The following is a 25607-nucleotide window of genomic DNA, read 5'->3' as shown; positions in this document are numbered from 1 at the left end:
GATGTTGTTGTAATGCAATTAGTACTTGGTTTGGGATTGAAACTAGCCACGTACTCCTTTTCCCTTCCATAAAGTATGACCCTCTCAAGCATGATGTCAAAAAAGAAGGTTGTGCGACCTTTTATTGCCGAAAATTTATCCTTGGGGGTGATGCTGACCTTCATAGGATCAAATATAGTACATTCAGTGGTCAGTGAAGCAGCTCTTTTGAGCCGATAAGTGAAACCAGAAAATAGTCCACCATCATTTTACTTGATTGAAGTGTGTTCTCCTAATGAGATGGGTTGAGACTTGCTCTTATGATAGTGAGTCTCGAATTTACAAAACATCTCATTTGGAGTTGCTTGCATGTTCTCCTCATATATTCTTTATGTCGCATCAGGGGTCCCCTAACAGATAAGTAGTGACATGAGATTCTGGGTTACCCTTCCCAGAGAATCTATTTTGGAGCTTGAGGAGGATAAATCTTATCAGTTGGTCTTCAAGATTCTCGAGGGTCTCTTGAGTCTAACCTTTTGAGGTTCAGATGTCATGGACCCCCATTCGTAATGTGTTTTGAAGGGCTTTCATAGTCACTTCCATGTTGGCTAACTAAGCTATGGAAGAAGAGTAACTTGACTAGCCAGTTGGTTGTCTAATATGGACTGGTGCCTTCGAGTTCAAAGAATAATTTAGAGTGGTTGGACCTATGTTTGATAGGTCTGAACCCTTAGGCTGATTTAGTAAAGTTGTCCCAAAGGTTGAATTTGGATAACCAACTAGGTCGGGTAGATTGGTCATTGGCCAATGGGGCTACCAAGGTAGTTGAATTGAAGTTGGTTAAGCCCACGATTTGATCCTCAGAAAGTATAACCTTGTGACTCACTAAGTCTTGTAAGAAAGCTTGCAAGACGAGCTGCTCGCTGATACATGTTTGAAAATAACCCCAAAACCAATGTTTTAAAACACGGTCCGCTTGACGCCTAGACGTCCGCCTAGGCGGCCTGGACCAAAAAACCGTACACCCAGACCCAAGCGGCCCTACACGGGCGGATGTACTTGGGTAGGTGCTCAACACCCGTGGTCCCTTTTTTCGTTTTTTTAAATCGTCTAAAAGGGCAAAGTGGGTCATTTTGATCCCCAAGTTTGTATAAAAACATTATGGGGTTTATTTATGAGAATCTAAAGTAGTTTCTGAGAATCAAAAACATTTTTTGTGGATTGAAAATGGTTTCTTTTCTCATTGAAATTATTTTTAGGGTGCTATTGATGGCATTAGAAGACTTTTGAGTAGTAGCTTGATTGAGGTAACCAACATCGAAGATTAGAGATTGGGCAGAAAAAGTCAGTTTGTAATTTTTATTTGAGTTTTATTTGTCCAGTTTGAGATGTCTTCTGCGGGGTTTACTAGGAGTGGAGATCCATGATGGAAATATTGTGATAACCTGTATAAGAATGATAGGAATAAAATTATGTGCAAGTTCTGTGGACATGTTTCTAATGACGGCATAAATAGATTTAATAAATATCTTGCCGGTATTAGAGGCGATGTTGCCCTATGTAAGAAAGTCCTAGAGCTTATAAAGAAAGAAATTTTTGAACACATTGAAGGTGAAAAGAGTAAACAAATTCAAAACAAAAGGATATAGCATAATTAAAGTCAGGGGTCCATGTTTTTTATGATAATATTGACAATGAAGATGGAGAAGAAGAGATGGTTATGGTTGGTACTTAGAGCTCTAAGAGCAAGAGGGCTTTTGGGTCTAAGAAGCCTCATATGAGAGGGTCTATAGATAGTTTTTTTACACTAGCCCTAAGACACTAATTGAGAAAGGCAAGAGAGGAAGGGAAAAAAAAAAAAAAAAACAATTGAAAATAGATTTAAGAAGGAAAATAGAAGCAGAGTGATTTAATATATTGCTTGGTGGTTTTACCATGCGGGCATTTCTTTTAACACCGCTCGCTTAAATATCTTCTATACAATGTTGAAAACAATTGGGCAATTTGGGCCAGGTTTGAAAGGTCCAACTACCGATGAGATTGGAGAGCCACTACTGAAGAAAGAAGTTGAATATAATATGAATATCTTATAACCCACAAGGAGGGGTGGACTAAATTTGAGGTTTCTTTAATGACAGATATGTGGAATGATAGGAAGAGGAGGAGTAACATAAATTTGTTGGTAAATTATCCTTCGTGTATAATTTTTTTGCGAGCAATTGATGCTTCCAATGATATTCATGATGTTCATTATATATTTTCTTTCATTGATAAGGGCATTGAGGAGGTTGGGGCAGAACTTGTAATTCAAGTGGTCATAAATAAAGCTGCTCCCAATCTAGCTACATGTCATTTGCTTTAACAGAAAATGCTTCACATATTTTAGACTCATTGTGCTACACATTGCGTAGATATTATGTTTGATGCTGTTGGTGATTTGCTTACTATAAAATGAGTTATTTTTAAGGCTAAGGGGGTTACTGACTTCATAAACAATCACATACTTACCTTTAACATAATACACAAGTTTACAAAGAAAAAAGAGTTAGTGAGGCCTAAGGTCACTGGATTTGCTACTGCCTACCTTAGTCTACAAAGCATGCATAGGAGAAAGATTACATTAAGGTCTATGTTTGCTTTAGAGGAGTGGAGTAGGTATAAGTGGTATGGAGATGCCAAGGGAAAGAAGGCATGGGATATTGTTCTTTAGAAATATTTTTGGCGTGGGGTGAAGCATGCGATATTAGTATTTCTTCCCTTGGTGAAGGTCTTGCGCTTGGTTGATGCTGATAATATATGATGCAATGGAAAGGGCTAAGAATGAGATTGTAGAAAATTTGGGCAATGATGCAGCCAAGTACGACCCTATTTGGGTGATTATAGATGACAAATGGGATAGGCAGCACCATAGACCATTGCATACAATGGGGTACTACTTGAACCCCAAATTCTTTTATGCAGATGCGCATATTGAGTCAAAAGAGATAATTATGGAAGGTTTTCAAGAGTGCCTTTAGAAATTAGTTCTTCATCCACATATCCAAGATAAGATATCAACTGAAGAGCTTTTTTCATACAAGTGTTCTTTGATGTCATTTGGGAAAGATATGACATTAAGACAGAAAAACAAAGACGAACTAAGTAATATAGTTTTTACTTTTGTTTTATAAATTATAATTTTCTTTCAAGTTTCAAGTTTCTAAAATTATATAATGTTAAATATCTAAATTAATTATAAAGGTTGCCCACATATTGCAGCCCTATGGTGGAGACAACATGGGAGTACCGCTCTAAACCTCTAGAAGATGGCTATTCGGATGTTGAGTTTGACAAATGCCTCGTCTGGTTGTGAGCGCAATTAGAGTTCGTTTGAGATGGTATTTTACAATTTTATATGCTTTTCTTATTTATAAGTTCATTTTTCTAATATAAATTCATAGAATGTAAGAAGATCATAAACTCATAGTAGTTGCTTATGCATTTTTCCTTATAGGTGAATAAATAGACTTGAGCAAAAGAAGCTCAAAGACTTGGTTTTGGTTAGAGAGAATCAAAGGGCTCAATGAGAAGAAAAACCAGCCAAAGAATAATCCCATCTCTTCGAAAGGAATGCTTCAGATTGGCTAGCTGGTGACCTTGGCATAGAGGAGGTTTTCCCTGGGGAGGGTTTGACATAGGAACTGGTTGAGGAGGCTTTGGGGCAAGCTTCGGATCTTAGGAGGACCACTCGAGCAATGACTTCTGCTGGTACTTCACACTCACGGAGGCAGATAGAGGAAGATGAGGCAAATTTAGAAGATCTTTGGAAGAAGATGAATATGTTGAAGAGAGTGATGATTCTGATGATGACGACGTCAATTCTGATGCATATGCAAACAATGAAGATTATGATTCCATAGATGATGATTCTGATTCTTATTGATATCTTTTCTCTTCTTTTGTAGTAACTTTATTGCACTATCTTGGTTTGAGCTTTAAACATTTGGACTATTTTGTTATGCGGTTTATACTTTTTTTACCTTTTTGGACTATTTTATTCTGTGTTTTTTTATAGTTTTGGAAGTCAGTTTGTAGAAGACTTAGAGACTTGGATGTTATTATGGTTTATTTTATGGATATGGCATACAGAGAATATGAGAGTTGGAGACCTTAAAATAACCTATAAGACTTTAAAATGTTTTATATGGTTTGAAATTTTGAACAAGTTTATTCTCAACCTGAGATATGAGATATGTTTGTATATAAAAATTTATATTGTGAACTTGCGATAGTTTCAAATGGGATACATTACAAAATTGATACAAATATATGCATATATGTGCAATTAGATAGTAAATATATGAAAATATGCTAAGAATTTGTACTACAGGGCGCCCTAGGTTCTGGGCACCTACCTAGGAGTTGGGCGCTGGGCAAGTCACTTAGGGGCCACCTAGCGCTTTTTGAAACCTTGCCCATAACTGCAAGTATAATGGAGTTATATCTATTAGATTAAATATCTAAGTAAATGCAATGCACATATAGCCATCTAGGTAGCCACATATTTCATCTTTTATTGTAGCTTCAATATATTCATGTCATATCATGATTTATTTCTATTTTCTATTCAAAATATTCAAAGTTGGAACATGACGGTTCCCTGTAAGGATGTGTAAATAAAATGCTTGACTAGGTATGTAATAATTCTTGCTTGGGGTTTACATATACACATTGTTGTTGTTATAATTATGATTAATTTCATTTGAATATAAATTGATTATTGAATCAATGTAATTTGAATTGAAAAGAATTGATACTAATTAGTTGTGTATCAATTTGATTCTCTTGGGCCATTAAGGGAACATAGATTTGAGAACCATTCATGAATTCAAATTTATTCAATAATTAATGGTTCCAATTAGTCAGAAATTCTTTATTCTTCTGTGACTAGAAATTATTTTTTTATCCTTTTCAAACTAAAAAATAAGTGTTTAGGTGTTGTGATTGTGATAGACAACAATCGAAGAAAAAAAATTCAACTTGATCAATCAAATAAAAGGTGCATTTTTGAAAAGGGATAAGGGAAAGGAGATTCAGGATTCAGGATTAAGATGGAATAAAATAAGAAATCATTCAGTAATCCCCCCTCCCCGCCTCGAAAAACTGTTTATGTTGATTTTCATGTCGTTTTGGCCGCATGACCGAGTGGTAAGGTGGGGGACTGCAAATCCTTTTCCCCCTAATTCAAATATTTATCCCAATGAACCAGAGGTTTTTGATGTATACAAGTATTTTTTATGGAACACTGATACATAAGCAATGAAATGCTTATAGTGTCTCCATTCTTTGATACAAGGATTATTTCAATATCGGTATAAATGACCTTTCACTCGTGTTGGGCTATAGCTGAATTCCCCGAATCTAAAGCCACTTGGTGCTCCAACCCAGTTCCAACAATGCATTTCTCGGTCTGAGAAAGCAGAACTACTTGACGCTGCATATTAGAACTCATTCAAGCTTGATTAGCATCATTATGTTCGAAAAAAGGAATGAGAGAAGCTCCAATAGAAAAATATGGAAAGGGATAAATGCTTCGAAGCTCATTTGGACTACAAGATCAAATCAGATCATAGAGCAGGACCTTACAAGTAAAGTACAACAAATTGGGATTCATTTATCAATTGATTTTTTTCTTCCATTTGAACTCATTTCTATAATTCTTTTAGTTGTCTTGGTAGAGGCAATTGCTATGGCTCATGTGGAATAAAAAAAATAAGAAAAGAAATAATGTGAATTGGAAGTGTCAATTCAATCAAATATACAATGAAATATGAATATTAGAATAAATTAAATAAAGTCATGTTCTGTGTTTTTGTTGGAGTTTCGAAAACTTCTGGATAGTTATCCTTCACCTGAACTTAATTCTTTCTGGTTAAAGAATCTCTTTCTAATTGCTCCGGAACAAATAGGAGATTCTTCGAAAGAAATACGGGGTTCTGATTCTAGTGGCAACATGCTTTTGGGTGGCAGTCTCGCTTATGGGGTCAAATCAATACGTTCTAAGAAGAAAGATTTGAATATTAATCGAACCAATCTCATAAGTATCATACCAAATCCCATCAATCCGATCAGTTTTTTGATAAAATACGAGACGTTTAAGTCGTACGAGTAAAGAGATCTATTCATTGATAAGAAAAAGAAAAAACGTGAACAACAATTAGATTGATGGGAAAATAGAATGCTGGGTCGCGAATAGTGATTTGATTGATGATGAAGAAAGAGAATTATTGGTTCAGTTCTCCGGCTTAACGACAGAAAAAAGGATTGATCAACTTATGTGGAGTTTGACTCATAACAAATAGTGGTCGAGAAAGTCATAGTAGCAAAAGCCATTGGAATTTTTATTTTTTACATCGGAAGAATTTGTTTTGTTATTAATCAGGACGAAGGGAAACAATGACTGAAAGAAAAGAAATCAATTAGTTATTCATCTAAAGTTAAAGTGAAATTCAATCAAATTAAATGACTAGAGTTAGACGTGGATATATAGCTCGCAGATGTCGAACAAAAATTCGTTTATTTGCATCGACCTTTCAAGGGGCCCATTCAAGACTTACTTGAACTGCTACTCAACAGAAAATGAGGGGTTTGGTTTCCATTTATCGGGATAGAGGTAAGTAAAAGAGAGATTTTCATCGCTTGTGGATTGCTCAGATAAATGCAGCAACTCACGAGTATGGGGTATTCCATAGTTGATTAATAAACGATTTGTACAAGAGGCAGTTGTTTTTTAATCATAAAATACCTACATAAATAACTAGATACAATCTAAATTCCCTTTACATGACCTTCATGAATTAATTTTTGTTCTTTCATTCTAGGTAACCCCCTTCCTTGAAGTATCAACTAATATAGGATAAGTGGTATTAGCCAACTTGTCTCTCCTCTCTTTTTCATAAAATAACAGGAAGTTATAGATAAAATTTGTATATCAGAAGGATCACCATATATAACATAAAATCTTTCCTCTAATTCCTTATCGTCAAGCCTCTCGATCTGTCATTATACCTCGAGAAGTAGAACAAATTACAACCCCCATTCCACCTAAAATCCTAGGAATTCGTTGATAGTTGGAATAGATTCGTAGACCGGATTTTCTTATACGTTTTAAAGTATTTCTATATGTTCCTTTCCTATTCCTTCTATGTCGCGAGGTTAAACCTAGGAAATATTTGTTGTTATCCCGATGTGTTTCCTAATGTTTTCATTCTATCTCTGCTTATAAAAGGCCAAGTGATACAACAGGTATCACGATGCGAAGGTCTTTACTTAGAGAAATAGAAGGAACATGTATCACATATGCAAAATCTAATAGGGTACCACATGAATATTCTGCAATAGTAGGTATCAAGGAATTAGTACATGAAATAGTAAGTATTGAAGAATCGTCGAAAGAGGTCTATGGTCTGATATGGCTATTTATCCCTATTTTTACTCTTGTATCAGGGATCACAATAGGGGTATTAGTGATTGTGTGGCTAGAAAGAGAAATATATGCTCTTATAGAATCCCCCCCTCAAAATCGGACGTGAAGGTTTCCTCTCATATGGCTCAAGTAGTTGTACTAAATAAAGGGGTTCTCACTCCCAAATTTTACTATCGATAAATTCTAAAACTATTCCTTACTCAAGTTCTTGCTGAGGACGAATCAATATTTCATTGATTCATCTCTTCTCCTCAATGACTCATTCAATTATGACGAAGTGGAATTATTGAGTAGTCTCATTCCCTTCGAATGATGAATTCTCCTAAATTAAAAAAAACACTTTAAAATTCATAAAGGATTTACTTCTCTATGTATCTTTCCATCGATCTTTTAAGTCCCTACTTTGCCTCGACGGTTATGCCATGGTGTCCCTTGAAGTGAAGCATATATGCGATGGATAGACTCCTGTAACCACATAATATCTGCTTATTTGAACATAGTCTCTTTCTAAACTAAAAGAAATACAATGGTTGGTTTTAGTTCCATGAAACATGCGTTTTTTTATGAGGTACAACTAGAATTCCTTATCGACTGATCCGCTATGGAATCGACCATAGATCAATTCCTCTTTCATTTGGAAGTATCAAATCGACCCATAATTCTGAGCTTCACGTTACTTATCCTAAGAGACATGTCAGAGCTGAAGGCATCCCAATTGGATTGAATGGGATGACAATTTTTCATTATGAATTTGTAGAATTGTAATTTTGATCAAATCACACATCACAGTATACTAGGCCTTCTAATTCTTTTAAGTTTTGGATACGACAAAATCATTCTATTAGATCGAATAAGTACCTTGTCAGGATTGAGAAAGTCTACGGTTCGAATCTTGAGTATTCTCTTGTTTATCACCTGTGTCTACTATTTAGGCAAAATACCATCGCCTATTTTTACTGAAAAACTGAAAGATACCTCAGAAACAAGTGAAACCGAGTAAGAAACAGATGTAGAAATAGAAAGAACTTCCAAAACGAAGGGGACTAAACAAGAAAAAGAGGGATCAACCGAAGAAGACCTTTCCCTTTTTTGTTCGGAAGAAAGGGACATCCAAAAAAAATAGATGAAAGAGAAGGAGTGAATAGAAAAGAAAAAACAAAGGATCACTTCAACCTCTAAAAAAGATGATATAACAATAAGATTGTATACCGAGATCAAAAAGATAATACTGCATATGGGGATGAGATTCATGAAGATTGGGAGTTGAAAGCACTTAAACTTAAAGAAGAGAAAAAATTATTCTGGTTTGAAAAACCCTTTCTACTTAATTTTCGACTATCGACTATGTAATCAACCATTTCGATATATAGAAAATTATCAATTTGCAAATATTGTAAGAAATGAAATATCTCAATATTTTTTTAATATGGTAAAGAAATCATTTCTAGTCACAGAAGAATAAAAGAATTCATGACTAATTGGAACCATTAACTGTTGAATGAATCTGAATTCATGAACTGTTCTTGGTTCTCTATTTCCTTATTGGCACAAGAGAATCAAATTGATCCACAACTAATTAGTATCAATTCTTTTCAATTCAAATTGCATTGATTCAATATTCAATTCATATTCAAATGAAATTAATCATGATTATAACAATGACTCTGTGTATATGCAAATCCCAAATAAGAATTATTACACACTTAGTTAGGTATTTCATTTACACATCTTTACAGGGAATCGTCGTATTCCAACTTTGAATATTTTGAGTAGAAAATAGAAATAAATCATGACATGGAACGAATATATTGGAGCTACGATAAAAGATGGAATATGTGGCTAGCTAGATGTCTATATCTGCATTGCATTTACTTAGATATTTAATCTAATAGATATAACTCTTCTTATGCAGCATTCAAATGGGTTGAAATAAAAAATAAGAATAATGCTATCGATTGGCATTTGATACATTGTTGTTGGTAACGTTGGTAAATTAGGTGAAGGTATGGAAAAAGAGGGATACTAACCCTCGGTAAACAAAGCCTACATAGCAGTTCCAATGCTATGCATTGAACCACTCGGTCATCTCTCCTACGAGATCTTATGATTATGGCCCAAGAACCAAGTGAATTGCGAGTCATTCTTACAGTACAAATCCAACCAATCTATTATTATCAGTAGAATTAGAATATTCTAATTCTACTAATAAATTATAATATTCTAATTATTAGAAAATAAAAATTTCATGAAGAAAAGATCTTCTCTTCAAGGTTCAAGGGATAAAAAAAGTTGACCCATGAGATTCTCTTTACTTGTCCCAAATTCCTATTTAATTGGCATGGACATTGAATTAGGAGAAATCCCTACAAACTTTTAACTTAATCTTATGTTTTTTATCTTCTAAAACAACTATAGATTTTTATTACCAGAAATTCAATGCTTAATCTCAACATTCAATGTGTATTCCTGAATAAACTCATTTTTCAATTATTCAACCATTTCATTTTATCAAGTTCAGCGTTAGCTAGATTAGTCAACATTTATATGTTTCGATGCAACAACAAGATGTTATTTGTATCAAGTAGCTTTGTTGGTTGGTTAATCAGTCACATTTTATTCATGAAATGGGATGAATTGGTATTATTCTTTTTAATGAATAGATCCGATCACAACTTCGAATATGGAATTCAAAGGGATCAAATAGGAAATGATACTCTTAATCATATAATTATAATGAAATATACGATCAACAAACATTTATTGAATTTGAAAAAGAGTTAGAAGAAATGATTCAATCCTCTTATTTCTCGAACCAAGAGATCCATGAATCGGGATCCTAATGCATATAGATACAAATGGTCAAAGGGGAGCAAGAATTTACATGAATATTTGGAATATTTCGTTTCTAAACAGAAGAACCGTTTTTAAGAAGTGTTCGATCGATTACGTATTAATCAACATTTGATTGATTGGTCGGAATTTATCAATAAACAAGATTTGTGTAAGCCACGTCGTTTCTTTTTGTCCAAGTCACTTCTCTTTTTGTCCAAGTCACTTCCTTTTTTCTTTGTAAGTATCGTGAATATCCCCATTCATAAGTCCGAGATCCACATCTATGAATTGAAAGGTCCGAATGATCAACTTTGCAATTAGTTGTTAGAATCCATAGGTGTTCAAATCGTTCATTTGAACAATTGAAAGCTTTCTTATTAGATGATCACAATACTTCCCAAAGATCGAAATTATTGATAAATGGAGGAACAATAGCACGATTTTGGTTCAATAAGATACCAAAGTGGATGATTGACTCATTCCATACTAGGAATAATGGTGGGAAATGCTTTGAGAACATAGATTCCTATTTCTCAATGATATCCCCCAATAAAATTGGTTGAATCCCGTGAAACTTTCATAGGAGTTCATTGATGTTCTTTTTATAAAGCAAATCAACTTCGATTCTTGAATAATCCACATTATTTCTAGTTCCATTATAGATTCTCTTTTATGCAGAAAAGACCTGTATCAATAATTATGATCTTACATGTGGACAATTCCTCAATATCTCGTTCATTCGCAATAAGACATTTTCTTTGTGCGTTGTGCGTCAGTAAAAAAAATGTGTTTTTTTTGCGAGAGATACTATTTCACTTTGGTGACAATAGCGGAAGTGTGAGGAAATTTTGACATAGTTTCCCTTTAGAAATTTCATCAAATCAAAGTTCAAGGAGGTGAATTAATTGATTGATTTGGATCCAAAAGTTGCTGAGAAATCATTCAATAAATTCTGGAGAAAATTCAATAAAAACATCTTCAGAATATGATCAAAGAACTAGGCATGGAAGGCTTATACTCTAGGAACATTTGAATTCATAATCTCATGAAATAAGAAGTAAGGAGCCATAATTCCTTGTTGTAATTGGAGATTTATAACTATCAAAAACCTCCATGGATACATGGTTTGATTTGAGAATTCTTCAAAATTGAGTCACCATAGAGCTAGGTTTCGCCTCTAAGCTTGAGTTGAAGCTTTAATGGAGTTTCAATCTCTCTTCTCTCACTTATATGCCACATTCTACACCTTCCTTTCTCACTATAAAATGTTTTTACGAATGAAAAGAGAGAACAAGGAAACTAAAAAGGGGTGTGCTACGCTCTTCTTCTTCTTCTTTTTCACAGTTTAAGACTTTCATATGTTGTAAGAATAGATCAAAATGGGTGATCAAAAGCTCCAATTTATAGGCTTGTATAATATATGCATCTGCATGAGTTAGTCCAGGCCATTAATACAAGTTACTCATGGTATGAGAGAGGGCTTGATCCTAGCCATTCATCGCTTATCATGCCATCATTGTGAGTGGATAATATTCAACACTATTATCCTCCTAATAACCTTAAATTTACTTCAAATTTCTTATCATTAAGCTTAAACACAAATTCAAATGAAATTCAACTTGTTTATAAAAAATACCAATGCAATTTCATAGAAGTAGATAGTGAGTGCTATGTAAAGGTACGCCCCTCTTATAAACAAAATTAGTTTCCTAAAGAAAATTTGAATTTGAAATTCCCTCCAATTCTATGTCAAATTGATTTTGAAATTCCCTTCAGTTCTATGTCATTAAAGTGTGCATGCGCGACCAATTATATAATATCACATGGAGTAGTTGTTTATGGATGCTTAATTCCAAAAGGACTTAATGTTTCAATATTAATATCAAAATAAGAGTGGCAATTGGGACCAGTGGATCTGAGACCCGTCGGGTAGAACTGACATGGGTCCAGTATGGATCTAAGGGTCGGACCTGATGGTTTGGGTCTGAGTCCATTAGCATGGGACCCAAATTGGATCCAAGTCGGGTCGGGACTCGATCCAGGTAGCCCCGTGCTGACCTGAACTGAATTTATTAATAAATAGATTAAATTTTATTTTATATTTATATATTATTTGAATATTGATTAAGAAAGTGTTGATAAACTAAATGTTATAATTTAAATATTAACTAAGTATTAATCACTTTAAATAAATAACAATATAATATAATTTGTATTATATTATATAATAATTTAAGGTCTCTCCTCTCTCGCGTCCCAACGAAATCTTGAAAAGTGGACTATGTGACCAATTAATTTTTTTTATCTTTTTCTTATTGTATTGCCACCCCAGTCACTTACAAAGTCTCCAAATACAATAAAAATCAACTAAGATTGCCCATAACTCTCACTTACTTATAGTTAAAACAAAAGGAAAATTGTTTCATGCGGGCTGCATATATGGTCCAAAAAGTGTAAAAGCATCCATCTTAAAGATGGATGCAAGTAGGTGTTCCATCTAAAAACAGTGGAACCTTAGGGTCCAAATGTTTTCTTACAAGAATTATTATTTCTAGTTTTTAAAATTTACTAATTTTTTCAAATTCATGATCTTTATGTTAGAGATTATATGTCCTTAAAAATTAAGTCCAAAAATAAAATAAATTTATTAATAGGCCCGCATTTCTACATATGCGGGCTTGGTCGTATAGAAACTGGGTCCAAAACAAAATTACAAATATGGAAATGAAAGATGCAATGGAATAAAGAGAGTATAAACCAAGAGAATACCTTATACCTTGCCTCAGGTTACCCCAAAGGACGTTGCATCCCCTACACCGGGTTTCATCCACCAATGACACATGGGATCTAGGTTCAAGTTATCATCTCATAACTTGAGAAGCCTATGCAAAAACACCAGAGAGCATAACATGGGATATCCCTTGATCAAGGCTCCTAGGACTAGTCTATGTGGCTTGGGTGTGCCACCTTAAGGCTAGGTTTCTTTCCTAAACCCTAAGCTTTAGAGAGAGAAGAAGAGAGAAGTTTAGAGAGGGGCCTGCAACCCCTTAGAGACTCAAAGAGATAGAGAGAGAGAGAGTTGAGGTGTGTAGAGAATCAATCCCTATAGCTAGTTTATATAGAACAAGGCTAGGGTTTTGCCATTATTATAAAATTTAATCTTGACCGTTGATCTTGAAGTCTGGTGAGGTGAAGAGATCTCATATATTCAATCTTTAAATCAGCTATCATGATTAAAGAAATGAGATGGAACCATGATCCCCCAGTTTTTGTAACTTCATTCCCATCAAATATCGAGTAAAAACTCAAAACAACCCATGGCTTAATTACCATAATAGAAAACAGGAAAGTTTGGAGGAGGTGAGGGCGCACCACCGATGGATGGCCTATGTAGGCCCACGCCCCAAATATTGGTGGGCCCAATGAGCCCCAATAATTAAAATAATATTTTTAAATAATAAATTAATTTTATAAAGTCTCTAAATAATTTATTTTTCTCTTTGGTTAAAATAAATCCACAAAATTAATTTTTTATTTAAAAATTGTTTTTTAATAAAATAAAATACCTAGAGAGGTCTAAAAAATCATTTTAATTATACGAAAATTAATTAACATATATTTAAACATATCTAAGTATATTCGATGGGAATTAGATCCATAGAGTGAGGATTATGATAAATATACTAATGACTCCATCATCTCTAGAGACTGTATCGTACTGTAACTTCTCAAACTGATCCAATAGATCCCATGACCCACAACCTCTTTCAGGAGTTTATAATTGGACTGTCAAAGTCAACCAATAAAGTGTAAGATACGATTCTCGACCATGGATTACAAGTCCCCACCTAAGGAGAAGTCTATGTCCCATTTCAATAGTATGTTCTATGGGACCTTCCAATACAGTCTAATGTTATAGAGAATCATCTTTCTTTTCTATTCATGTACATGCCATACACCCATATCCATAAATGTCCGCTTCTCGAACGACTATCTCCCTTTATCCATAAATGGCCGCTTCCCGGAGGCTAACACGTACACGCCACAAACCTTTATCCATAAATGGCCACTTTCCGAATGGCTATCTAGTGTACATGCCGTATGATAGTAACGATGAAAATTTAAGCCTTTGTGCTCTCAGGCTATCCATCACACACAGGGGTCAAGTCCATATCCCCTGGCCAACTATCCTAGGCCCAACTTCGACGTCATCAAAGGATAACCCCACATCGAAAATCATTATCGATTGTGTGTTTACACGTGTCTAGGATTACAGGGTTTTAGACATTACATTAAATCATAGCCTATCAAAGCTCATGTGTCTATAAATTAGAAATGCTTTATAGTCCAATGTGGACCACACTCTCACTGGAACCAACATTTCACTATATGTTTTCAATACACACTTATAAAGCCTTTAAATGGCACAAAACCCTCCCCATCGCCCAAAACCCTATGCTGTTCCCAACGAAACCCCCAATTCCCCATCTCTCCTTTCTCTCTCTCTTCCCAACAAAACTTAACTAGGTCTAACGTCCCAAGACTCGGACCTAAAACGGAATTGATTAGGAGGAACCCAGATCCAGCCCAAACCCACCTTGAAGACCAATTCTTACATTTTTTTTTTTTTTAAATGTATATTTAACTCAAAACAAAGAGCAAAAATTTGTTGAAAACAGAGATTTTAGGAAAACATGGTTAGGGAGAGAAAAACAGAGATTGTTGATGGAAACTGAGAGAGAAAATTAGATTTTTGATGATAATATAGTGTGAGATTTGATGGAAATAGAGAGGGAGATTACGAAAATAGAGTGCGAGAGAGATATAGATTGGACAAAAAGTACAGAGAAAGAGACATTTGATGAACACACGGGGATTTATAAAAAATACAAAGATTTAACTATGAGAGAGATTGACAAAACACCAGAGAGATTTAACTAAGAGAGATTGACAAAACACCAGAGAGAGATTTAACTAAGAGAGATTGACAAAACACCAGAGAGATTCAACTATGAGAGAAAGTAGGGTTTCAATTTTCCTTTTCTTACATTTCAAGAGAGATTTCACCTTAGCAGGAGATTTCTCTTTACTTGTATTTCGTTGCCGCTAGGGTACAGTCGTGATTCAAAATCATATATTCCTTCTAGAAGATTTAACCCATGTGCACACGGTTGTGTGCATTTAGCCGTGCTCAAATTCCATTTTTATTTTCCCAAAACTCTCATAAATTAAAAACCCATTCAACAAACAATCAAATGACAAGAAGGCCCCACGTGGGGGCAAGACAATACCATGACATCCGCCCCATGTGGTGATGACATAGTGCCACATAATGCACATGTGGCACGTATTCGCTGTTTGGGCGTCAGGTGCACCTATTGGTTGTTTGGGTGCCGTGTGAGTCATGGAGTTATCCTTTATTGTCATTTTTGTCAAAATTTTTTTTTTCTAAAACTCAATTTTTTGCTCCAAAAAAATTCTAAAACATTCCCAAATATTCACCAAATCATTCTCCATCAACTTTTTCCAGTTTGGCGTAAAATAAGATTTTAACTAGGATCCGATGGAATAAGAAATCAAATACCATCAAAGCAGTCTCATCTTAGCTGACTCCGGGTGACAAACCAGTTGGCCCAGCTTCGAGCAAGGAAGCTCCCTTCATTTCATGTTATTTCATTTCCTTCGTTAATCGTTATTGCATTTTCATCTTTCATTTCTTGTTTCTTTCTTGCAATTTTCTAGCAGTTTTGATGTGAGATCAGCTGGCGTTGCTAGCAACCAATAGAGGTAAGTCCACCTATGGGTTGGAATTCAAGGGAAACCCTCTCTCTTTTAAACAATTGAATTAGAAGCAGACCTGTTGAGGGTCTATCCCGGATTCTGCTATAAACATGTTTGTCTTAAATGAATAAGTGAACTTTTGGAGAGAGAGAGAGAGAGAGAGAGAGAGAGAGAGACATAAGCGGATATGCGGTCTGCATGGAGGTGCAAGGGTACTCATGGGGTTGGGTAAGAATTGGTGTTGAATCCAATGCCATTATGTACTAGCATCTCATAATTAAAGAAGTCCCAGTCCACTAAAATATCAATAAATTTACATCATAACAGTAATGTAAGTAAAAGACATAAATTGTATAGTAGAAAGGGACCATTTACCTTTCGCAGAGATAACCACCAACTCGAATTCTTCATGCGTGAAATTGGGAAGGTATGCCATTTCTCTGCACAAGGTCCTATGGAATTTACTTTAGGGACCAAGATGAAAAAAATTACAATCCATTTGATGCGAATCTGCACAAGCCAGGGCATGTCATTTCTCATCGAAGTCCTGGAACTCTGTGAACTTTGAGCATCGTTAGTGACAAACCCCCAGCCATCCAAATGCTCGGGCCAGTTACAACAGCAGCCAGATTTTAGGCACATAAAATGGAATGAGGGAAGTTAAAGAAAATGAAAAGGCTTGGAGGATATTTACATTAATGGACTGTAGATTGTCTATGAACAGGATGATCGGCTAGTTATGAAAGGAATATATGCCCTTATAAACAGAGAACTAAGCTCGCTTTCTTCACTAGTTAAAACTTGCCCATAAGCATCTTCCTGACACCACCCGAATTAAAACCTCGATGTCAGCAAATAATTGGGTCTGGACCATAAGTCAATTTTGCAAGCTGTTCAGGCCTGCAACACAAATCTCACTCTTAGAGGAAAAGTGGGGATCAGAGAGACAGATGTGGGAGTGGAAACAAATATTAAAAATTAAAGGGCACTAATGACGAGCAACTGAGAGGCATATGTCCTGATAGTGGTAGGTGCTTTGGGTTGCGGTGAATTCGCGATGGACATTACCGTTGCTGAACACTGAGTATTCCGGTTCCAATCTGCATAGGTACACCCATGATGATGCACTCACTCACTCCTGCAATTGTGTCAACCCTCCCACGGGTTGTCGCATCGAAGAGAATGTCAGCCGTCCTCTCAAATGATGCAAGCATCAGCACGCTCTCTTTCATCTTGGTAATGCCAAACCTTTGGATGCCAAGCACCAAACCCTATTTATGATAAAAAAAAAGGAAGTAATCATCATCAAAATTATGAAAATACATACAAATTCACGCACCATAGTTACCGAAATTGCCCAAAGTGGCAATCCACTCCAGGATCTCACCCAGGCGCTTCAGAAATGGAGCAATCGCGACTAGGCTGATAGATACTGTACTTTTCTTTTCTCTTATATATAGATGGATAGAGGCTGGCATGGGTGGCGCTGCCCCAACCAATGCATGGAGGAAATCATTAATTTGCCACAACCTTTTTTTAACTCTTCAAGTTAAAAAAAAAAGAAAAGAGTGGGATGACAAAGGAGGCCAGGCCATTGCTGACGCAGGGTAGGCCTCCGTACTTGATGTTGGGGGGGGGGGGGGGGGGGGGTGTGTGTGTGTGTGAGAGAGAGAGAGAGAGAGGGAGATGTAGATCGTGCAAACCTAAGCCATTAGGCCTATATTATAGCATAGGCTGGCCAGCCCGCCATATATATAATGGATTTTGTTAAGCTGCTCCCTTTCATGGAGTATTCCCTAAACCCATACAACATATGTTAAACACTTATTACCCTTGCTTTGCAATAAAAAAACTTTTTGAGAAGGCAATTTGTGTCATCAGTGATGGGTAGAATTGATTGTAGTTGTTGCAAAGGAATTAATGCTCTATAAGGGTGATATCAAACCACATGTGGATGATTTTATCCCATATGGGTGATGTCATGGACTACTATAGTTAATAAGTTCTTTTGTTTCAACAAAAAATTTCTACTTTATCATTGATTAATTATTTAAAATAACACCAAGAAAGAGTATTAAAAAATGTTGATTAGGTCAAAGACATACTCCATAATAGAGAGTAGCCTACATCACTCACGCATGCACGCACGCACGCACACACACACACAGTAAGAGAGGTCGGGAGAAAGAGAGCTTGAGAGAGAGAGAGGGTGCGGGGTCGGGGTCGGGGTGGGGGTGGGGAAAGGGGTGAGAGAGGGACCTACCAGGGAAACCCTGGGATATCATGGGTAATCCTAGACTATTAAAATTGAGAAATGGGATTATCATACCCTGAAAGTCATCAAATCTGCAAGAAGCATCATATGACGTAGATCAATGCTCATTCCATGGCTTTTCATGGTGTATTGTATCTCATCAATTATACTCTTCCTTGCAGCCTCAATACCCAGTGTTCCCTCCACCTCAACAATATGATTACTAGTGGTATTTCTCCCGTCCACTCCTGGTGTACCCATTACAGCAAGGAGATTCGTACTACAATCATGCAACCAAATGTCATAGAAAAATCATGATATACATATTGCTTTAATTTTAGGAAGTGATATTCAAGATGATTTAAAAGATATTAGAACCTCTTTCTAAATAGGAAAGAATCATGGTAGAGTGTATCTCATTTAAATTTCACATATCACTTCCAGAGAGTATAGAAATTCTTCCAATGCCATTTCCTTACAACATATAGGCATCGAAAGGTCAAATTTTTTCGATGGGATTTTTCAACTTCATCATTACAATGGTGTATCATAAAGAAACTCCATTGATGTGTGTGTGTGAGAGAGAGAGGATATAGATGATGATTCGCAAAATTGATTGAGAAATCAAAATGCTAGTGATTACTCACTCAAAAAATATCAAAACGCTAGTGATTGCAACATAGGCGTACTGCAGCACAAAAAATGTCACAATCCAATGCACATAACAGTTATATAACCACCGCAAAGAATCCAACAAAATTATAGAAAGAAGTATTTGATTATGGTGTAAGTAGATATCTACTAGCTAAAGATTAATACTATATAAACAACATATCCTCCTCCAAGACATACATTTGACATCAGGGATATAGATGCAGCAGCTTCCAAGCAAGAGATTTAAAAACGGGCATGCCACCTTTTTAGGGGAAAAGGGCGGGGGGGGGGGGGGGGGGGGGGGGGGGGGGGGGGGGGGGGGGGGGGGGGGGGGGCGTTTAAGTTTTATTTTTAAAGATGGGAAATCTTTTGATCTTAAATTAGATTTGGTTTCCTATCATGTGGAAGTTTTTAAAATATAGATTATCTTAGATTATGGGAGATCCAAATAATGATAAGATACATATATTTTAAATTTAAATAGTAGTTGGATATGTCAAAATCTAAAGGGATAAGGTTCCTATCTTTCTATCCAAAATCATGTTGACTGATTTGTAGGATGAATGACTTTGATTAAATCTCTCAGCCCACAAATTTCCTAATTATCATAAAGGTCAAGCTGGATAATGGATAAGGCAAACTTAAATTGAATTCTATTCAAATTCGAGATAGATTTCATTATATTTAAAGACCTATTTGAACCTCTTTCAAATATGGACAAGATCTCTCTCACGCCCCAAGTTTTATCTCTCTCCAACATGCCAAAAGATTCTCCGTCTCTCTCACACACCTATTCTTCTCCATGTCACCCTCTCTCCTCTTAGAGAATCACGTGACCCCTCTTCTTGCCCAAGAGAGAGTCACGCAACCCTCTCTCTTCTCTTATTTTAAATGACTTCTATCAAAGAAAATAAAAAGAGAAAGGTGGGACTTTCAAACCATAGTTGTTGGAAACGCTTGGGAACCTGAATCGTTTTAGGAAGCGGAAACGCGGCCTGCTAGAGGATTCCTGTCTTAGGAATCATTGGCCGTACAATAGGAATCGCCAAGAACGAGATTCCTAGTTTTTGAGAATCGTGTTTCGACTGAAATAGATCCAAGTTTCATCCACATATGGAATCGAGATTTCGTCCTACTTGGAATTGAGATTCCCAATCCCCAGGAATTGACACTCCAGAATTCAAGATTCATCGCGGAATAGAGTTTTTGACATCTATGGAATCGAGTTTCTGACAAATGTGGAACAAAGATCCATGTCAGTTTGAGATCGGGATTTACAATAATATGGATTATGGAATGCATTTGATGACCCCTACCAGGAATCGAGATTTCATTTTTATGGAGAAGGAAGCCACAAGCACATCTTGAGCCTCATCAACTTTGGAACCTATATTGAATGTCTCTTATTAGAAGGTTTCCCAAATTTTAAAGTGATTGTATTGACTATTGAACTTACAGTCATTATATACAAAAGTAAAGTATTTCTAAATTGTGCTTTTGACTTCATTATTATAAAGACAAAATAGGATTATGCATATGCCATGGTTTTACTTTTTATTATATGTGGTGTATTTACCAATAAAGAAAAGGTCATCCTAGGCGGCACAAGTAAAATAATGAAACCCTGCAACCACTAGAAGCAATCAAAGAAAGATTTCTACTACAATTTGATGTGGAATCAAGATTTAATCCTCGCTGGAATCCAGATTCGACATATTTGGGAACGTCCACCCACAATTAATGGGTTCGAGTTTCCAAAGATGCGTTGGATCGAGAATCCGAAATTAAGGAATTGAATTTCCTTGGTTTCGATAAATGGTTTCTAAAGATGTGTTGAACCGAGATCGGTAACTTGATTCCGAAAAATGATTTCTAAAGATGTGTTGAATCGAGATTCCGAAATTAAGGAATTGAGTTTCCTTGGTTCCGAAAAACGGCTTCCATGGAGATTCCTTAATGGAAACGCGGAATTGGATTTAGAAACCAAAAACGCGAGGTCAGTGGAGAGATTCCGGTAAATATGTTTCAAACCCTAAGTGAAGTTTGTTGACTTTGAAGAAGAACAAAAATACTACAAGACATGAGAGAAATAAACCCTCAAGCCTTACCCTAGTTTGCTTTTTGAGCTCTCTAAAACCCTAGAGAAATAAGTATTGCCTTAATAACTTCCCATTTCATAATTCCAAGCAACACCTAAAGGACTAAAAGTGCCACAGCGGTCAAGGAATCAGGTGTGGGGTGTACCAAGACCTGTGAGGGTAACTCTAGACTTCTTCCAGTAAGTCTTCCCAGAAGTTTTAATTAATGTTCAACATTATTTCTTATTTTCTGTGAATTTTCAGGAACTTGTTTTGTACTAAATATTATAGAGGAAGTTCTTGTAAGGTCTTGGATAGTTTCAATTTCTTTTGGCAATGATAAAGAATCTAAGTTGTATCTAGGATATTATTTTTTATTTACAGCAATATTTAGGCCCATGTAACTGGAATTCAGGTACATTGAATAAAAGAATAATTTTTTTTGAATTTAATACCTTGAGTTCCACATAGCCACACCTTTCACCTTTTAGGTGTCAACAAGACCAGAAGAGCACAAGGACTCATGTTCTTATAGATGAACCCCCTATGTAGAAGCTCATTGACCTGTCTCTACAACTCATCATGCCCTTTGGGCTCATTCTATATGCGGCTTTATTCGGTAGGCTAGACCTTAGAACGAGATCCATGTGATGTTGGATGTCCCTCATGGGTGGTAACACCTCAGGTTGCTCATCTGTAATGCGGTGGAACCGAACAAATTGGCTACTTCACCACTTGGACCACTACAAACAACATCCTTAACTCCTCCAATGCCTCCATAAATTCTGCCAAAGAAAGAAGGCCGGCACACCCTTCATCGGATTTGGATGTACTTTCCTTCTTAAATGGACCTAAAACCACTTTAGCCCCATCTTTGACAAACGAACAAGTATTTCTAAATCCATAATCCATGTTACACCTATCATACTGCCATTGTCTATCCAATAAAAAATGATATGCATCCATAGGCACAACATCAACCCACACCTTAGCTTTATAATGCTTTGCAGTAGAAAAGAAAGTAGACAGCGCTTAGAAACTGTTAGCTCATTTCCCTTTTTGAACCAAGCTATCTTGTATGGTTTTGGATGGCTCTCTGTCTTCATCTTCAGCTTGTCTACCATCTCTTGAGAAACAATATTTTCATAGCTGCCCCCATCAATAATAAGATTGCAAACTTTCCCATATACTGTGTATCGAGTGTGGAAACTATTAGTGCATAACCAATCTGCCTCATTTACTACCTTGGATGTCACCATGCTGCGCCGGATAACCAAAGCCTCCCCATGGTCACTAAAGGTCGCTTCAGGCTCTTCTCCCTCAGGCTCTTCATCATAAATAGAGCCCCCATCAAAAGATAATTTGTTGTCCTCCTCGAAAAACTCCTCAACAAGGCTCACAAATTCTCTATTTGAGCATTGAGCAGAGACATGACCACTCCTCAAATACTTTTATGACGCTACTGTTTGGGTAACTAGAACTGGCTCCCCAAAACCCGCAATTTCCTGCTGTTTGGACAGACCAACAGGCCGTGAGGACTGTCTAGCCGCTAAATTTCAACCTTTTCCCTTAACTTCACTTCCATGGCCACTTGAGATACCTTAGCTTTAGCATGCAGCCACCTTGATTGGACAGCCTCAACTTCAACCTTAACTGCGAAGTTGTAAGCCTCATCTAAGATCCACTACCATTGTAAAACCACCACATCTTGTATAGACGATCTCAATCTACCAAGATAGTGAGCTAAGGACCGTTCTTCCCGTTCAATCACATCACTACGAGCCATCAACTCACAAAATTCATCAGTATTCTCCTCTACAGTCTTTTCTTCCTGACAAAGATTATTTATCTTATGATAGAGGGATGAGGGACTGCAAATAATTTTTAGGCAGGTATTTTGCTTTTAATTTCTTTTTCATCTTCTCCCATCTATTAATTTGGGGCTTCTCATTCTCTTTTCTAGCCCTATGCTAGTCCCACCAGGCTGAGGCACCCTATTTCAATTTTAATGCAATAATTTTTGCATTTTTATTTTCAGGAACCTCCTAATAATAAAAAGCCCTTACTACTCGATCTATAAACTCCTCGAGTTGAGGCTTACCGTCAAAATCAAGTATATTGACCTTCAAATCGACATCTCTAGAGTGATGCACCCCACGTCTATGTCTTCGATGGCTATCATCATCACTCGAGTCCACATGCAGAGCTCGATGATGAAAAAGGATGTATTCGAGATTCTCTTGAGTAGAAAGATGATTGTCTTGCCCATGTTTGAGACTTGCGAAATGTTGTGTCAGCTGCCGAACTTGTCTTTCAAGTTCCTCAATCCTCTAATCGCTGGGATCACAAAGCGGGTCCACGAAAATCCCCCTTCTATGGTCCCTTCTCGCTATCATGAGTTCGCAGACATCACAAACCCTAGGCAAATATTCAACAAAAAAACTGCTGAAATCAGCAAGATCTAAGTTGCTTTGGCATAACTTGGGCCAACAGCCAACCAAGACCATGTTGTAATTTGGCTACATTGTTGATCTAGGGCACCAAAAAGCTCGCTACAGTACCGTCCGTACAGTGCTATAGTACCTTTTGTACACTGCTACATTACCATCTATGCAGATCGTCGGGTTCTGATACCAATTTGATGTATAGAACTTAAGAACCAATAAATTCAGCAAGAAATCTCAGCCAAATGCATGCAAATTTGAGTCAACATTTAGGTTTTCTCCTGACCTAGGCTCAAGCCTTAGGTTTCTTTTCTTTCTTCTTCAATAGAAGTTTGTTTTTCTCTTAAAAACAAGTGACATGATCCCCCCCTCCAGCCATCCACGCCCCACTTAGATATTAATGTTTTGAACAATATTTGTCCACACAATGAAACTTTGAGCAAAAGGTCCTAACTTAAGTATAACTTGAAATTAAACTCCTTAACTTTAATTAAAATGCCTAAAAAGAACCTAACTGGTCCAACAATTAGATGAAATAATAAAAAAATCTAAAATAGTCTCAAAATAACTAAAAAAACTATTCAAACTATTTCTTGCGCTTCTTGTACTTCTTGGAAGCCCTCCTAGGGTTTTCATCCTCCAAATATGAGTAAGAACAAGAGGAATCTGTCGCTCCCAAAAAAGATATCTGTGACTATTGTTTGTGCTCTGATTAGCATCAATTGTAAAGCACAAAGCTGATGGTACCACTGACAGGTACAAAGTGAGATTAGTCGCCAAGGGGTTTACTTAGACTTATGAAATAGACTACTAGGACACATTTACTCCTGCAGCTAAAAGGAATTCCATTAGAGTACTTCTGTCTTTAGTGGCTAACTTGATGTGGCCCTTGCATCAGCTAGATGTCAAAAATGCATTCCATCATGGGGAATTACAAGAAATATATATGGTACCTCCACCTGGATTCGTGCACCTAGATGTGAAGGGAAAGTGCGTAGACTGAGAAAGTCCATCTATGGATTGAAGCAATCGCAATCTCCTGGGGCTTGGAATGAGATGTTCAATAGGGCTATCCAAATAATCGGGTATACTCGAAGCCATGCTAACCATACCTCAATTATTTAACATATGAAGACCAACACAATAGTCCTAATTGTATGTGTGTATGATATTGTTGTAACTGGTAATTGTCCAAAGGAAATTCAGCAACTTAGGATTTTATTGGCAAGAGAACTTGAAATCAAAGACCTAGGCCCACTGAAGTTCTTTCTTGGAATCGAAGTAGCAGGGTCAAAAAGAGGAATTTTCATCTCTCAAAGGTAGTATACATTGAAACTACTTAAGGAAACCGAAAACCTTAAGGAGAAATTAGCAGACACACCCATTAAACAAAATCACAAGCTTGATGACAAAAGGGAAGAAGCTCTCGAGGACGTTAGTATGTTTCAAACATTAGTGGGTCGACTAATATACCTTTTGCTTACACAACTAGACATTGCATATGTTATTAGTGTGATTAGTAAGTTTATGCATCCCCACGAACTATCCACCTTGAGGCTGCTATTCGAATACTCAGGTACCCAAAATCATCATCCGAGAGAGGATGGTTCTTTGTTTATCATGAGCATTTACGAGTTGACGCCTAAACAGAGGCAAACTGGACTGGTTCTATTATAAATCGAAGATCGACATCAGGGTAATATACTTTTGAGGAGGGAACCTTGTGATTGGAGGAGCACAAAGCAGCCAGTGGTAGCAAGATCCTGTGCAGAAGTTGAGCATAGATCCCTCGCTCATGGTGCATGTGAATTACTTTGGCTAAAAATTCTCCTACGAGAACTTGGTTTTCCAGTGAATTCTTTGTGCCGTGACAACACGGAAGCGATCAGTATAGCCCATAGTCCAGTCTAGTATGATAGAACGAATCATATAAAAGTTTATCGTCATGTCATTTGAGAAAGGGTTGCTACCAAGGAAATATGCCTTCCCTATGTGAAACCGAAGACCGGCTAGCAGACATTCTTACCAAAGTTTTGGTGAAACCTCAACTAAAAATGAGTTCAAGCAAGCTGGGCATGACAAATATCGATGCATCAGCTTGGGGGGGAATGTTGTGAATA

General features: G+C 36.5%; 1 protein-coding gene across 6 annotated transcripts in view; it reads right to left on the bottom strand.

Annotated features, from left to right (window-relative positions):
• Positions 1-16281: 16281 nt before the first annotated feature.
• The window catches only part of NRPC1 (nuclear RNA polymerase C1), a 97745-nt gene continuing 88419 nt past the window's right edge, over positions 16282-25607 (bottom strand). For 5 of the 6 annotated variants that reach the window (XR_016060679.1, XR_016060680.1, XM_006828186.4 and 2 more), the window contains 3 exons: positions 18387-18591; positions 17126-17328; positions 16282-16957 (listed from right to left, as the gene is read on the bottom strand). Coding sequence is in view for 4 of the 6 variants with exons in the window: in XM_006828186.4 (XP_006828249.1) it covers positions 16906-16957; positions 17126-17328; positions 18387-18591 (460 nt within the window). In the remaining 2 variants the exon portion in view is untranslated. Of the gene's footprint in view, positions 16958-17121; positions 17329-18386; positions 18592-25607 lie in introns of those variants that run through there. The other variant, XM_088873707.1, reaches the window with a different exon arrangement.

This window comes from Amborella trichopoda, chromosome 8 (genome assembly GCF_054954075.1).
Source record: "Amborella trichopoda isolate Santa Cruz 75 chromosome 8, AtrichopodaSantaCruz75HAP2 v2.0, whole genome shotgun sequence".
In the NCBI taxonomy this organism is placed as follows: domain Eukaryota; kingdom Viridiplantae; phylum Streptophyta; class Magnoliopsida; order Amborellales; family Amborellaceae; genus Amborella; species Amborella trichopoda.
Note: the sequence above shows the minus strand (reverse complement) of the source record. Positions and strands in the feature narration are given on the sequence as shown.